Genomic DNA, 13,396 nt, shown 5'->3' with positions numbered 1-13,396 from the left:
AGCAGAAATAAGGGTAAGTTGACAAGAAGCCTTCTGAACTGTGCTGTGGCAGTGCCATTTCTGAATAATATAGCCTGTCGCAATTCTTAGTTAAGTGTATTGCCCCAGCAGGTTTTCTGTAAACTACCAGCTAGAGAAATCCATTGTTGAGAATATGAGAGCCAAAAGTGGGGCAGGATCTGGCAGTTGTCAGCCACTGAAGCCCAAGTCTTGTCTTGTCCTTTTCACTTTCAGCTGCTTTGAAGGAAAAAAGGAACTCTTAGATACAAAGGATGTTCTTTACGACCTATCTTGCCACCCTCTTTTTTTTTTTTTTTTTTTTTTTGCAAGGAGCAAACACTCCTTATCCTGCTTTCCCTTGAGCATCTTGGCTGCTGTCATGGCCTGGTCTGCATCTGTGACTGCTGTTCCCCAGCTTTTGTTTTCTTTTCATCTGCTATTATGAAGAACTAGTCCCTGGCATTATTGTTGCTCCTAATTACCAAAGCAGTAGAAACAAAGTCATAGATTCTTTAGGGTTTGCTTGTTGCTATTGGGGTTCTCAATACCAGGAGTAAAAATGGCCATTTAAAATTTTATCTTGTTGTTGCTTAATAAAAATCTTTATTGGTAGCAAAGCCATTGTTTTTAATTACAAAAAATCCAGCTTGTTCTTATGGTTGTAGCAAAACAATCCTTTAACCCTGGTACCTACTGTCGAAATCTTAACCCAGAACAATAGAAAAACTTACAAAAATTCTTCTGAACATGAAAGAAGTTGTTACAGATTTATGGTCTTATCTGCACTTAGGTTTTCTCCTGACACCAGCTCCAGTCATTAGGACTACCAGGCAAAACTTCTGTTTCTATCCCAGAGTTTAATTCTGCTTGAAACCCATGCAAATCATATTGGTGAAAATAATGATTTCTACCTGTTTATATTAATTTTAGGGTTTTAAAATGAGTGGCAAAGAGCTCTGTTTTTCTCTGGAATTCTTTGTGCTGCTTCCTGTTGTTACTTAAATGCAAATGATGAATGTATTTTTTAGTCCATTAACATACCTGTAATTGTTTTGCAGCTTTCAAAATATGTTAGAATACAGTAAAAAATAGTCCGAGTTCTCTGTATTCAAAGCAAGGGGAACGGTACTTTCCTGATTATCACTTCTAACACCGTAGACGTTCTGTAGTTTGAACTGATTTGTGTTTTTGGTGTTGAATCCATTGGTGCTCCTTATGTGTAAAGGTAATTGGATGTGGAGGGTAAGGAAAAGGGCTAATGCTTGTATTCAGATCTTGATTCTACTTTAGGCTATATGTATTAATGTTGGGTCTTCTTAACTTTATGTTGATGCTTATTGTTCCATTGGTTTTCCATTAATATCTTTTGGATAATACTAAATATTTTTCACAAGTAGATGTTAAGCGTTTGTCAGAGCAAATCACTGTCTTGAAATCCTTTCAGGGGAATTTTTATTTTAATGCTTTTTCTTTTTTTCTTTTTTCCTTCTTCTGGACTGTGTTTTTAACATAAAGAATTTGGCACAAGCTGTCTTTCATAGATGGTAAAAAGGGAGACATCATGTCTGTCATAGGTGTTTTAGCAGTACGTAGGGAGGGGCTGAGTTCACCTCAAGTGTAAGGAAGTATCCCTATTCTGAAGTTAAAATTGTGTCCTTCAGAGATGGACATTAAAGGTCTTTTCAGTCCATAGCATGCTTCCTAGTACTGTTCAGAAAGGGGGTGTTACTGCCAGTACCAATAGTTTCATCCAGTATGCCTTTCTTGCAGGTGAAAATAAGGACTAAAACCTGATTTTGAAGTTCAGTAGGTAGCGACTGAATGTAAATGTATTTGTTCTTGTTGTTATTTCTGCTATAGATAGGCATAAGCATTATTCTCCCACTTGGAGGTTTTAAGTTATACCCTATTGGAAAGGGCAAACTTGTGTAGAGGGAGTAGGACTCAGGACAGTGGGGAATATGAGGATGGGAGCCTTTGCACTCTTAACAGTTTTCCTCTTCTCAACCATCTAGAAATTCCACTGAAAGGAAACATTGAAGGTTGCAAGACAAGTCCAAGATGTGCAGTTCAGTTGCTCCCAGGCTGTGGTTCTTAACAGACCGTCGCATCAGAGAAGATTACCCTCAGCAGGAGATTATGAGAGCACTGAAGGCCAAATGCTGTGAAGAGGAGCTAGATTTTCGGGCCTTGGTGATGGATGAAGTGGTGCTGACCATTGAGGATGGAAATCTTGGTGAGGATGAGCTAAGGCGGGGAATTAGATGAAAGAGTACTTATAAAAAGATTTTAAAATGGAGCCTCTCTACTCTTTAATAATGAACTTGTGTGTGCCAGATGGCCATATCTAATCTCAGTCACATAAACGTACATGGTATCATGTTCTTTAGCGTTTATTGTGATCATAAAATATAATTGTTAACTTTGCCAATAGCACAGGGAGGAGGGTTGCTTTAGTTCTGTATTGGGGAATCCATGCAGGAGGAATATCTTAAAACTGACTTTATGGAGGAACTTTGGGCAGCCTTGGTACCTTTTTACAACACGGGTCAATCGAGCATAAAAAGTGAATGCATAAAACCCAGGAACTTTGATATCACTGAACTTTCATTTTGTTTGTTAACACATTTTTGTCTTTAATTCTGTGTCTGTGATTTTTATCAGAGACTTGAAACTCTTCAGAAGGATGTTATTTAATCAGGGAAACATCTTGTCAGAAACTCTGAACACCTTTTTGTCTCACATATGCTGTCCAGTGGACAGTGAGTTCTGGTAAGGCAACCATCCAGAACTGTAGCTACAGCCTCCAAGATGCGTAATTGGTCCTTCAGCATTTCAGTATTGCTTTTATTTCTTGGTGATGTTTTCTTCTTCCTGTCCCCTATTTTCTGTCTGTATTTGGGAAATTAAAATTGGCAAGAATGATTTGTGGACCTTACGCACCCAATTTCTGCTCTCTTCTGTTTATTGCTTCCCAATGCTCCATCTGGTGCAAGAAGAAAAGATAAAATACTATTTGAGTCAGAAAATTAATTTTGAGCGATGTATAGTACAAGAATGAGTACAAATTAAGAAATTGACTGGGAGGAGAACACAAAGGAAATAATTTTCATGAAAAGTGTTCATTCAAAACTATATAAGTAACTAATCTTTTCAAAAGAAGTGAGGTAAAAATGTGTGGAAAGATTGTGGGTAGAAGTTTCCTTATAACTAGTCTGGACTGGCTAATTGTAGGGTTTTTTTGTTTGTTTTGTTTTGTTCCTTTCCTTATATTGAACAGAATTCTTTCTCCTGGAAAGACATGAGGAATCTTCCCTCTAATCTTTGTGTTTTTTTTTTTTTTTTTGGTTATCCCCCCCCCCCCCCCCCCCCCCCCCGTATTTGCCCCCATGTATTGGTATAGACTTCTGGTTGAGGACACAGGCAAAATCTTTATTCATGCTTCTTTTTCCTCATTAAAGTACTCAGTTGGCCTAGAAAAAGGTGTCCTGGAACAAAATTCAAGGGATAATACATTCTGTACCTTTTCTGTTACCTGCTGTTGTGGGAGGGGTCCCGAGTGAGTAAAATTTTGTACAACAGAGGAGTTAATGAAGAGAATGTGTCCCAGTTACGTGGTGCATACAGTGCATTCTTCCACTACTTGTACATACCTGCATACTTATGCATACCTGGAAATAGAGCACATTGATGTCAATATCACTGAAGCCTTGAACCAAAGAGAGGCATGGACAACTTCTGTTACTCAGACTCTTCCAAAATCTGTATATATCTAAGAATAGCATGATTTACCATGTGCCTGACATGGCCAAATGGAGAGGAAGTGATAGGCTTATTTCAGTAAGGAGGCAGTAGCAGTGGTTTCTTGAGGCCTTACTGCTGTGTTGCAGAGTTGGTTTGGAAGTGTGGCTGGATCCTCCAGGCAAGCCAACAGTGTAGTCCCCAGGAGTCTCTGCTGATAAATTTTTCTTCCATGGCTGAAAGTTTGGATTACCCAGCATCCTTACCACCTGCACAACCCTAGTATCACATGATGATTTGTCAACAGAGCCACTCTGATCTGCTGAAGAACTGTATTCAGCTCAAGAGTCACAAGTTATTTGCCTCAACAGAGCATGATTCCAGAAGGAGTTGTAAATGCAAGCTAAGAAATGTAGAATTAAAGGTTTTCCCTTAAATTTAGAAGGAAAGAAACATGTCTGATTTTAGATTTAAACTGTTTTGAAAATAATCTTAGACAATGGCTTATGCACTAAGCGCTGCTCCATGTCTGCTCACTCAGGCCATGCATTCTTGTCTCCTTCCCTGTACATTGGTAGTAGTATTCTGTAGATCTCTGAGGCAAAAGCTGAGTTAAAATCAGCAGAAAACTGCTGCTGAAAAGAGTGAATATTTTTCTGCTGCTTTGTTGGGCTGAACTACTGAAATGGTTCTTGAACCAGACATGCGCAGTGTTGGCACTCAGGAGTGGACAAGAATGCATGTCTGGAAAAAAGTGGAGGGGGCTATTGCAGCTGTTCTTGTTTAAACTGGCTCAAACTATGGTGCATCTGTAGCCTAAGATTCTCACAGCTACATTCTTGAAGCTAAGCAGTCTAATGATAATCTGCTGCTGAAAGAAGTAGCCCCGTTCCTCTCATCCCGTTCCAGCCTTGCTGCTTGCTGTGTATGAGGACTTCATGTCCCTTTGGGTTTGCTTTCATGTTATAGCTAATCTAATCTATTCCAAAATAGTTTGACCAAATTCTCTGTTCTCTTGCTAAGGTACCTGCTATTTACTTCAAATGAATATAGAATTGCCAAACTAGATCTGGTGCTTGTGTGGCTGTAGGGTGAGTTGAGTTGGCGCATCTGATGGAAAACTAATCCTGCCCAAATAATTAACAATTTTGTGTTGGAATAGCCTGCTACATCAACTCATCTTGTGGTCATACAATTGCTAGCTCTAGTCCAAGAGGGCAGGGGAGAATGGGGCTGCTCTTTTTACTTTAAAATGGAGGAATTTGCTTATGGCCAGGATACTTGATAGTGTCAGTTTTAGGTGTGTGTATGTGTGGGAAGGGTGTGTGTGTGCACGGGGGGTATGTGTGTACGGTTTGCGGGGGAGGGTGGTGTGTGTGTGTGGGGGGGTGTTTGTGTGTGTGTTCCTTTGAAGCATCTGCTATTTACTGCTGTAAGGAAAGCAGTAGATTGCTAAATTAGATGGCTAGTAGTCTGATCTAGTTTGGCAATTCTATATTCATTTGAAGTAAATAGCAAGTACCTTAGCCAAACTGTGTAAGACATTTTCAAACACATATAAAGTCTTAACAGTGAGAGTCCTGCTAAAATACGTAATTTTTAAAAAATAGTTCTCTGTTTGTGAACTCAGTGGTATAACAGCCTTGGGAAATGTCAGACAAGGCAAATCGGAGCCTTGCGGTGGAGGGTGAGGGTGAAGCCTTTGGGGAATGAGTATGCTATTAGAATAAGTGGGCAAGAGAGAAAATATAATCCATTGCTTATCTTCTCTTTCTGAACAGAGTTGATTACTTTTTTCTTCTCACCAATGAGTAGGGCTTAGCAATGACCTTCCCACTAGAATAGATGCCTTACCTAACAGAGAAACAGAGTTTAAGAAGTTTTTGCTGGTGAAGGATTCCCTTGGGAAATTTGAATTTTCCTTCATTAGAATTCTTTACAAGAATGCCTTCCTTAAAATTCTTTGGTCTGTAAGTAGCAGAATTTTGAGATCACTGAGCTAGGGACTTTCTACTTCCTGTATTGTAAGTTTTTAGTTTCTCCATATTTCTGATACTGTTCTGGGGAGGAAAATAATTTTGAGCGAAGTTGCTTTCAGGAACTTTCAATGATTAAAGATGCTGGACTGAGTGGAATTGGAGTGTCCTAAAGCATAAAACAGAAGTGTGAGTTTTTCCCAATACTTCCTTGGTTTTTCCTTTGCGAATGTAAAAGCAAGTGATTGACCTAAATGAGAAATAAGAAGGAAGCAATAATGATCATCTATGCTTAAACAGTAATACTTAGTGCATGATCAGCTGTTTTTTCCCTAGTCAGATGGATGACATCTGTGAACTGATTGCTTGTCTTTATTCTGTTTTGCAAAGGAGGCATTTAGAAGATTCTTCCCTCATTTTATACTTGGAAAAAGTTGCTGGTGTAGACTTCTGGGTTTCTTGTGTGGGCCTGAAATCTGCAGCATTAGTCAACTATTTAGTTTAAGCCCTGGCCTGTCTCTTTAATCTTAAAAAATCTGATTTTGTTTCATGCGATCTATCCTTAATTTCTAAATTGGTCTGAACTAGTAAAGAGTAGATGTGGTCCTTTCTCACACTGGGTCATATGGGATTGGAAATAAGAATGGAGCAATCAGAATATTTCAAAGATTTCTATAAAGTATAGTGAGCTAGGGAAAAAGAGTAAAGTTGGACTGTTTCAGCATTTTTCCTGGCACTTGTTAGTCCAGCAGTGCACCTTACTGTGAGAACTTTTCCTGCAGTGTGCAGCAAATTGCTCTGGGAGCGATAATACCTTGTCCAGTGTTGCAGAGTTGGCTTGTTTCCTGCTATTAAGAAAAGTAACAGCAGCCATTACTTCCCCTGCAGAATGGGGAAGTTGTTTGTAACTCAGTAGTAAGAGCTGGAAAAGGAACTGCAGTGTGTGCAAATGATTACAAAATGATTAGAAATGAAGTGAATTTGGTGTTGGTGAAATTGCTGGGCTCTGAACCCCTCGAAACCACTGAGACTGTCCTGAGCAAAAGGAATTTCTACCAGCCAGCATGTTTTGGGTTTGAGCTGCTGGGACCATCTTGCAGAAAAGAAGGATAGCAAAGTTAATCCCTGAAGTTTATACATTCTTGGGTTTCTTTGACGCTGCTAACAATCATTAGTGTTATTCCATGCTACTAGTTGTCTTTCACGTTAAGGAACTAGATCAGAACTAGTCAACTCTGTGCACACACACACTCTGCCAAAGACCAGAATAACTTCTAATTTGTCAAACTGAATTAAACCTCAGCCAATGTTTTGATTTAATTAAGAAAACAAACAAACAAACACCCAAGTTTTAGATTCTGGAATAGCATCTTGCTCTTATTCCTAAGATTGTATGTTTCTGCTTCGTTTTTATCTATACTCTGAGATCTGTCATCAGAATTCTACTACCAGAGTACTACTTTGTTTTTTGTTTTTTTTTGGTTTTATTTTGCAAGTGCAAATAACTACTGGCTTAAGTCTGACAGACTAAACATACCTATTCACTTACAACTAGTAACTGGACTTTGTCCCATTAACTTTGTCTCTGATGCTCTTTCATTGTGGAAATTTATGACTTGCCAGTATGATTTGTGTTAAATCTTATTGAGCCTTAAGCATTACTAATAGGAAAATGGAATATAGAGGGGTTTGTGAAATGGTAGCTGTGTTTAGAAATACATGACTGTGTAATCATCCCAAAATTAGGATACCTCAGACAAGTGTCCTTGACAAGAAATGGCAGTTCAAACATCTCCTTTATTGTCTTAGAAAAGTACTTTAATACCATTGTGTTTCAATAGTAACCACATGTTTTGGGAAGAATTGCTGTTTTCTTCCAAAACTATGACATCAAACACAACTTTCTTATGCATATATGAAGAAGGGATATATGCTCTGTGTGTCTGGGTGTCCTTGTACTTTTCTTCCTTACCTTCAGGGATTTCTATTCTTGAATGATCTCTTGTTATCTCAAGCTGACAGTAAATAATGAAGGCTAAAAATGAATTTGATCTTCTCAAAGTTCAGTGTTTTCAGTAAAAGTCAGTATGCCATCAGTTTGGCAGTCCAAAACATAACCTTTGCAAGGTAGAGAGATAAGAATGTTTCTACTTAGGAATGTTTTATTATAATCATTTCAGATGCATATGTTAAGGACTGAATGTTTTCATTTGCACATGTTTTAGGACACTTAGCCAGGAGAATTAGTCTTGTATGGCAGCTCATCTTGAACATACATGCATGTCATCATATCTGAAAATGCTAGAGAATGTTGCCAGGTTTGGAATTACTGTAAGAATTCTAAGGAACAGCCATCTGGGGGAAGAATAGTGTCAAAAAAAAGACAAATCAGGAATACTGGCTGGTGTTTCTGTTTCATTTTCCCAACAATCTCTGTTCCTGTGTCAGCTAAGGGGTCTGTGCAGACACAATTGTCTGATCAGTTGCACTCTAAACCAGATCTGGGTACTGGTCTAGTTTTAAACCAGATCAGCCTGTCTTTGATGCTGGGTGTTTTTTAAAGCTGTATGAGTTCAAGACAGATCATAATGGCACAAACAGTAGTGTGCCGCAGAAACTACAGTTAGAAGGGGAGAGTATGCATTTGGGTTTGAGGGATTAGGAGATACTACAGTTCACTGCTGATGTGAAAGACTTTGTCTCACAAAAGTGACAATTGTGATTTACTAAATTTGGGATCAGAAATGTACTCTATTACCTGTTCTACAAGCAGTGGCGGTAGCTTAGGTTTTTTCCACCTTTATGTCAAGTTGTCATCTGTTTTTGAATGAGTGACATTGCTCCTCAGTGATTGTGAACATGAGAGAGAGACTGGTACTGCTCGATTTTGCTCAGTGTTGAGATAGGTCAACAATGTGCAGACTTGTGGTTTTTAACTAAGTTGTACTCCTAGGAGTGCCAGTGGCCATGTGCCTTTATTTTCTTATGCTTAAAAACTATCTATAAAATGTAGTGAAAATACCAGTTTACCTCAGAGTTCTGAATATTAGAAATGATCACTTTAATCAATTAAACTTTTTTAAAAGTTAAATTAAAATTAAAAAACCTATTTTCCATTGTGGCTCATTGTCCTTAATTATACTTTTTTTTTTTTTTTTTGCTTTCTAGAATTACACTTTCCTTTTTATACCTGCCCATTGCTGCATGAAAAGACTACAGTGAATAGCAGAACCAAAAATAAAAGGAGTCGCTAATGAAACTATTGCTCTTATTTTTTACTTCTTTTTTGTTGTGATGTAAATGATACTTCGAAAGTTATTACAAAAATGTGTGTTGTCCTTTTAATGATTGCTCTTTTAATGAAAGCCCTTCATGTGTCTGCAAATTTTTGTGTTTAAAGGTCCAGTCCGTTTTAGGATTAAAACTGGAATACTGACAAAAGTTTTAAAATGCCTTTGTAGTTGTCAAAAGTTTTAGGTCAGTAAGGTAGAGGGAGATTGGTTTGCTTGAGGTCATTGGTAAAGAGCATGTGTTCTAGATTATTTCTCTTCTTGCTTCAGTGTGTGTTATCAGGTTGGTACCTCACTCCAGGGTAGGGTCCAGTCTGTTGGCCTTTATGAACTGCATATGCTAGGCCCTGGGCTGGAAAGAGGATAAGATGCTGTGCTGCTTGTTCATTTGAATACAGGAAATCTGCCTGCCAAAAAAGAAGAATCATAGTAGCAGATGAATAGTAGTTTTCACGAACTCTTACTTGGTCATTCATAGCTAGAACTGACTCTTTTGGTTTGGTAACCAAGATAAAATAAATAAATTATTTTAAAAAATATAGCGCAATTCAAAATGTAAAATTTTATTTTGGTGAATTTAGAAATTTGTTTTTACTCAAAGGAATTTTTTGCTTATTTCCATGGATGACTATTTTTTTATTTGGGGAATTTTTAGTTGCCCTTTAAAATAAAAAGATACTTGAAAGTAATGGGCTAAATTTACAAGAGGATTTTTCTACCATTCACCAAATGGGGGGAGAGGAGTTGGGAGCATGTAAACTCCGGAGTTTTGGGCATTCACCTGGGTGTGAGAGACTTCTGTTAAAGCTCCTGTCTTAGGTGGAACAGATAATGGAATGTAAGTGTATTTTCTCCCAGGTTCATGCCCTGACCTTCAAGATGTAATACTTTCATCTTTGACCTGGTAGCTACTTTCTTTGTATTATTACATAGAACAGATTCAGCTGAGCAGAGACCCAGCTTCAGAATACCTTTTAGCCCAATGGTTGTGTCAATATTTGGGTGAAGTTTTCTATAACCAAGTAAGTGTGCTTGAATGACAAGATACAAGAATATCTCCACTACCACCACATACTTACTGTGAAAGGTGCTGAAGACCTTTCATGAACCTAATCTGAAAAGTCAAGCTGCTCCTTTCAAAAGTTTCTTGTTATGCTTCAGGTACAATTGTGAAGGTCTTGAATTAATTAATTGATTCTCTTGCTTTCCTCTATCCCCAGTAAAAATAATTGATTTTGATTTACAGTCAGCTCTTGAAATTGCTTAGACCACCCAGTTAAAGATGATTTGAAAATTTAATTTTGGTGGAAACATTTCTTGGATGGATTAGAACCAATTAAATTTGGTGCTTAAGGGAATGATGGCCTTTAATGTTTTGTTAGTTTGTTTGAACAAATGATCCCAGTATGGTTTTAACAATGTTTTATGAAGTGACAGTGCCAAATATTATGATGGAGCATGGATTTATATGTTGTTTCAGTGCAGAGGATTCTGACCTATCAATAGGCTTTCAGAGATTGAGGTCATAGATCTTTTCAGTTATATAACTGTCAGGTTCAGTAGTCCCCACATAATTTTCATCTGAAAATTTTAATGCTTTTTGGAAACATTGATTAAAACCTTCTAACATTCTTATAATGCAAGTGCAGTAGTTTGCCATATTTACCAATGCAGAAAAAATATATTGGTAAGTTAAGAGACTTGTCTAAGTCACTACAGTAAGTAAAAGGCTTGATTTATTCTTGTGACTAGGTTGCTACCTGCTTGCTTGCTTCTGTATGCTAAGACTAGTGTTTCTAATTCAAGGTACAGTTTTATGTGTTGGCATCTGAATGAGTGATCTAACTTTTGAAACTGCTGATATAGTGGCATAATGTTTACTTCCTGTGGAAGTCAGGGTATTTATTTAGAAGGCTAATTTCAAACACTCGGAATGGTAAATGGATGAAATATTCTAATTCGTAGTGCCTTTTTCCCTGCTTTTTAGTAAGGGAGGCACATTGCTCCCTTTTTCTCTTATGTCTGAAACAAAACAAAAAGATAGTTTCATTTGGTCAGGGAGGTGGCACTCAAAACAGGTACTTTGCTTGCTTTGGGTCAGAAAATCTTGCGTTTTCTTAATGATTCTGTACTTAGTGACATACTGTATCTTGTGGCATGTTGTATGAGGTATTCTTGTGACATTGCAGATGGGTCTGATATCACCACCGATCTTAACATTAAAATCAGTTGAAACTTCCAATTATAGTTACAGTGTTTTGCTGCTTATAATTTCCCCCCACCCCCTGCCCCCCATATGCTAGGATGTCACGTGGGGAGAGTTTTGGAAGCTTTCAGCAAAATGATTCTGTTGAAGGAGAATAATTCATTTCAAGGAGAAAATTGTTATACTTTCCTGTTTGTCCCTAAAATTGTAAGGATATTTTTGGAAGAACAGTCTGGAAGAGGACCTCAAACTTTGGCTGAAGTGGCCTTTTCTTGTTATACCTGTGACAATAGACACAAATTTGTCCCAAATTATTACCTTTTAAAAATAGTATGTTCGGCATCTTTAAGAGGCTTGTCAAAGCTTCTCATCTAAACCTTCTGAAACATACCCCTGCCCTATGCGGAAAAGGATTTCCTGTGGATGTGCCTTTGTCTGCTATGGGATGGGCTACAATTTGGTCTAAGTGCACAATTTAAAACAGGAGATTGTCTCATGTTCTTTATACCTCCTCCCACTGACACACAGACCTTTTGAAAGAGTAAATTGCTCCATTCAAATGTGGAGGAAACAAGAAGAGCAAAATTGTTCTGGGATTCAGGGGGTGAAGAAGAGATTGGAAACTCTGTCGGTAGGGGAAAAAAATCTGGTAAGAAGGCAGGGTGCTTTTGCAAACATGCTGGGACAAGGAATGGGGTAGCAGGAAATGGTTGCAGTGAAACTGGGTAAGGAATTGCCTCTCCTCTTCCCTCAAGAAAAAAAGTGGAGCCGGAAACCAGTGGGAACATGTTTTGTGTTGAAGCTTATTCAGGAAGAGATGCAAACAGAACAAGGAGCCTCAAAGGAAAAACAACTTGCAAGGCAGGAAACTGAGTGGTTAGGGTGATATTCAAAATTGTAGTAAAAAAAAAAAAAAACAAAAAACCCCACTACAGACAGTAGAAGAAATCTAAAACTGAATAGGGAAGGAGAATAGAATGAAGGTAGGATGTAAAGGAAATGGAAGCACAGGGTTTATGTTTGCTGGGGGCGGGGGGTGAATCCTACGAGGTTGAGTGGAGAGTAAGAAATTAAGGCAAAATAAGATGCATGCAGTAGTCACTGACTTCCAAAGCCTGGAATAGAATCCAAGTTTCCAGAGCTTTTCTCTCCTGCAGAGGAACATTCCTCTGCAAGTGGATTTCACTGATATTTACTGGCAGTAGAGCGTCCCCTTTGCCTTAATGCTGGTCCACATAGGGGCTGCGGTGTTGTGACACTTATCTCTCTCTGTGTGTCAAAAGTCTGTATGGTAGATTCAAATGTTACAACCCTAATGCCCTATTCTACCGCAGTGGCATGCATGCTGTTTAGATGCTAAGTGCTGAAGTCATTTTTTGATTATCTGCAAATATAAACTATTAGAATAGCAATGTTAAATCAATTATTAATTCAATATATTATAAATTAGAATTATAAATTATAAATATTAATTACTAAATCAATTAATAATTAAATCAATTGTTAAATCAATTATTTGATCACATGCAATTTTTTCAGTATGCAACAAGTTACATTCCCAGACCAGAGCCATCCTGTACATTAAAAGAGGTTATAGAAAAGAGAAGGCAGTTTGTAGGATCCCTTTGTGGTTACAGGCATTGGTGATGACTGAAGCAGAGTGTTGCTGGAAAAGAAGAATTAGTCTGGTAATTTAGATGGGACTGGTCATAAATTGCCTTTAATTATATGTGCTTCCATGTTCTGAGTACCTACAGTTTGGATTCTAGGATCAACTTTGTGAAATGCTGAATACTTACATTGACAAGTAAAATCAACTGGAACAGTGTTGGAAACTGAGAAATCAGTCTCAAATTTGGCATCCAAACTTCCTTCTTTAACATTGTCACTGATAACACCCACTGATTGCATAGGGTGTCATGAAACTATACTAAGAATGTGAAGCACTCAAATGTTAGTGAAAAGCACAATAGAGAAATCTCATGAAGAAATTAATAGTTCTGTGTTTCAAGCAAGGATTTCAATACACCAGTAATCCATGGACTACACACCGAACAATATAGAGAAAATACAATGCTGAATAGCTGCTTGTTAAATGAGTGCTGTACGTCCTGTGCACTGCATAAGATAAGTCCTGTGGGGTGAAAAAATAATATTTGTTAATGTAGTTGAAGACAGTATGT

General features: G+C 37.9%; 1 protein-coding gene across 5 annotated transcripts in view; it reads left to right on the top strand.

Annotated features, from left to right (window-relative positions):
* The window catches only part of RIMKLB (ribosomal modification protein rimK like family member B), a 48,449-nt gene that overhangs the window by 6,313 nt on the left and 28,740 nt on the right, over positions 1-13,396 (top strand). For 4 of the 5 annotated variants that reach the window (XM_067303902.1, XM_013956247.2, XM_067303924.1 and 1 more), the window contains one exon: positions 2,016-2,236. In XM_067303902.1, the coding sequence (XP_067160003.1) occupies positions 2,062-2,236 (175 nt within the window). In that variant the 5' untranslated portion in view covers positions 2,016-2,061. Of the gene's footprint in view, positions 1-1,770; positions 1,824-2,015; positions 2,237-13,396 lie in introns of all 5 variants that reach the window. The other variant, XM_067303909.1, reaches the window with a different exon arrangement.

Source organism: Apteryx mantelli, chromosome 1 (assembly GCF_036417845.1).
Source record: "Apteryx mantelli isolate bAptMan1 chromosome 1, bAptMan1.hap1, whole genome shotgun sequence".
NCBI classification, from domain to species: domain Eukaryota; kingdom Metazoa; phylum Chordata; class Aves; order Apterygiformes; family Apterygidae; genus Apteryx; species Apteryx mantelli.
The sequence above is the reverse complement of the archived record's forward strand: the minus strand, read 5'-3'. Positions and strand labels throughout refer to the sequence as shown.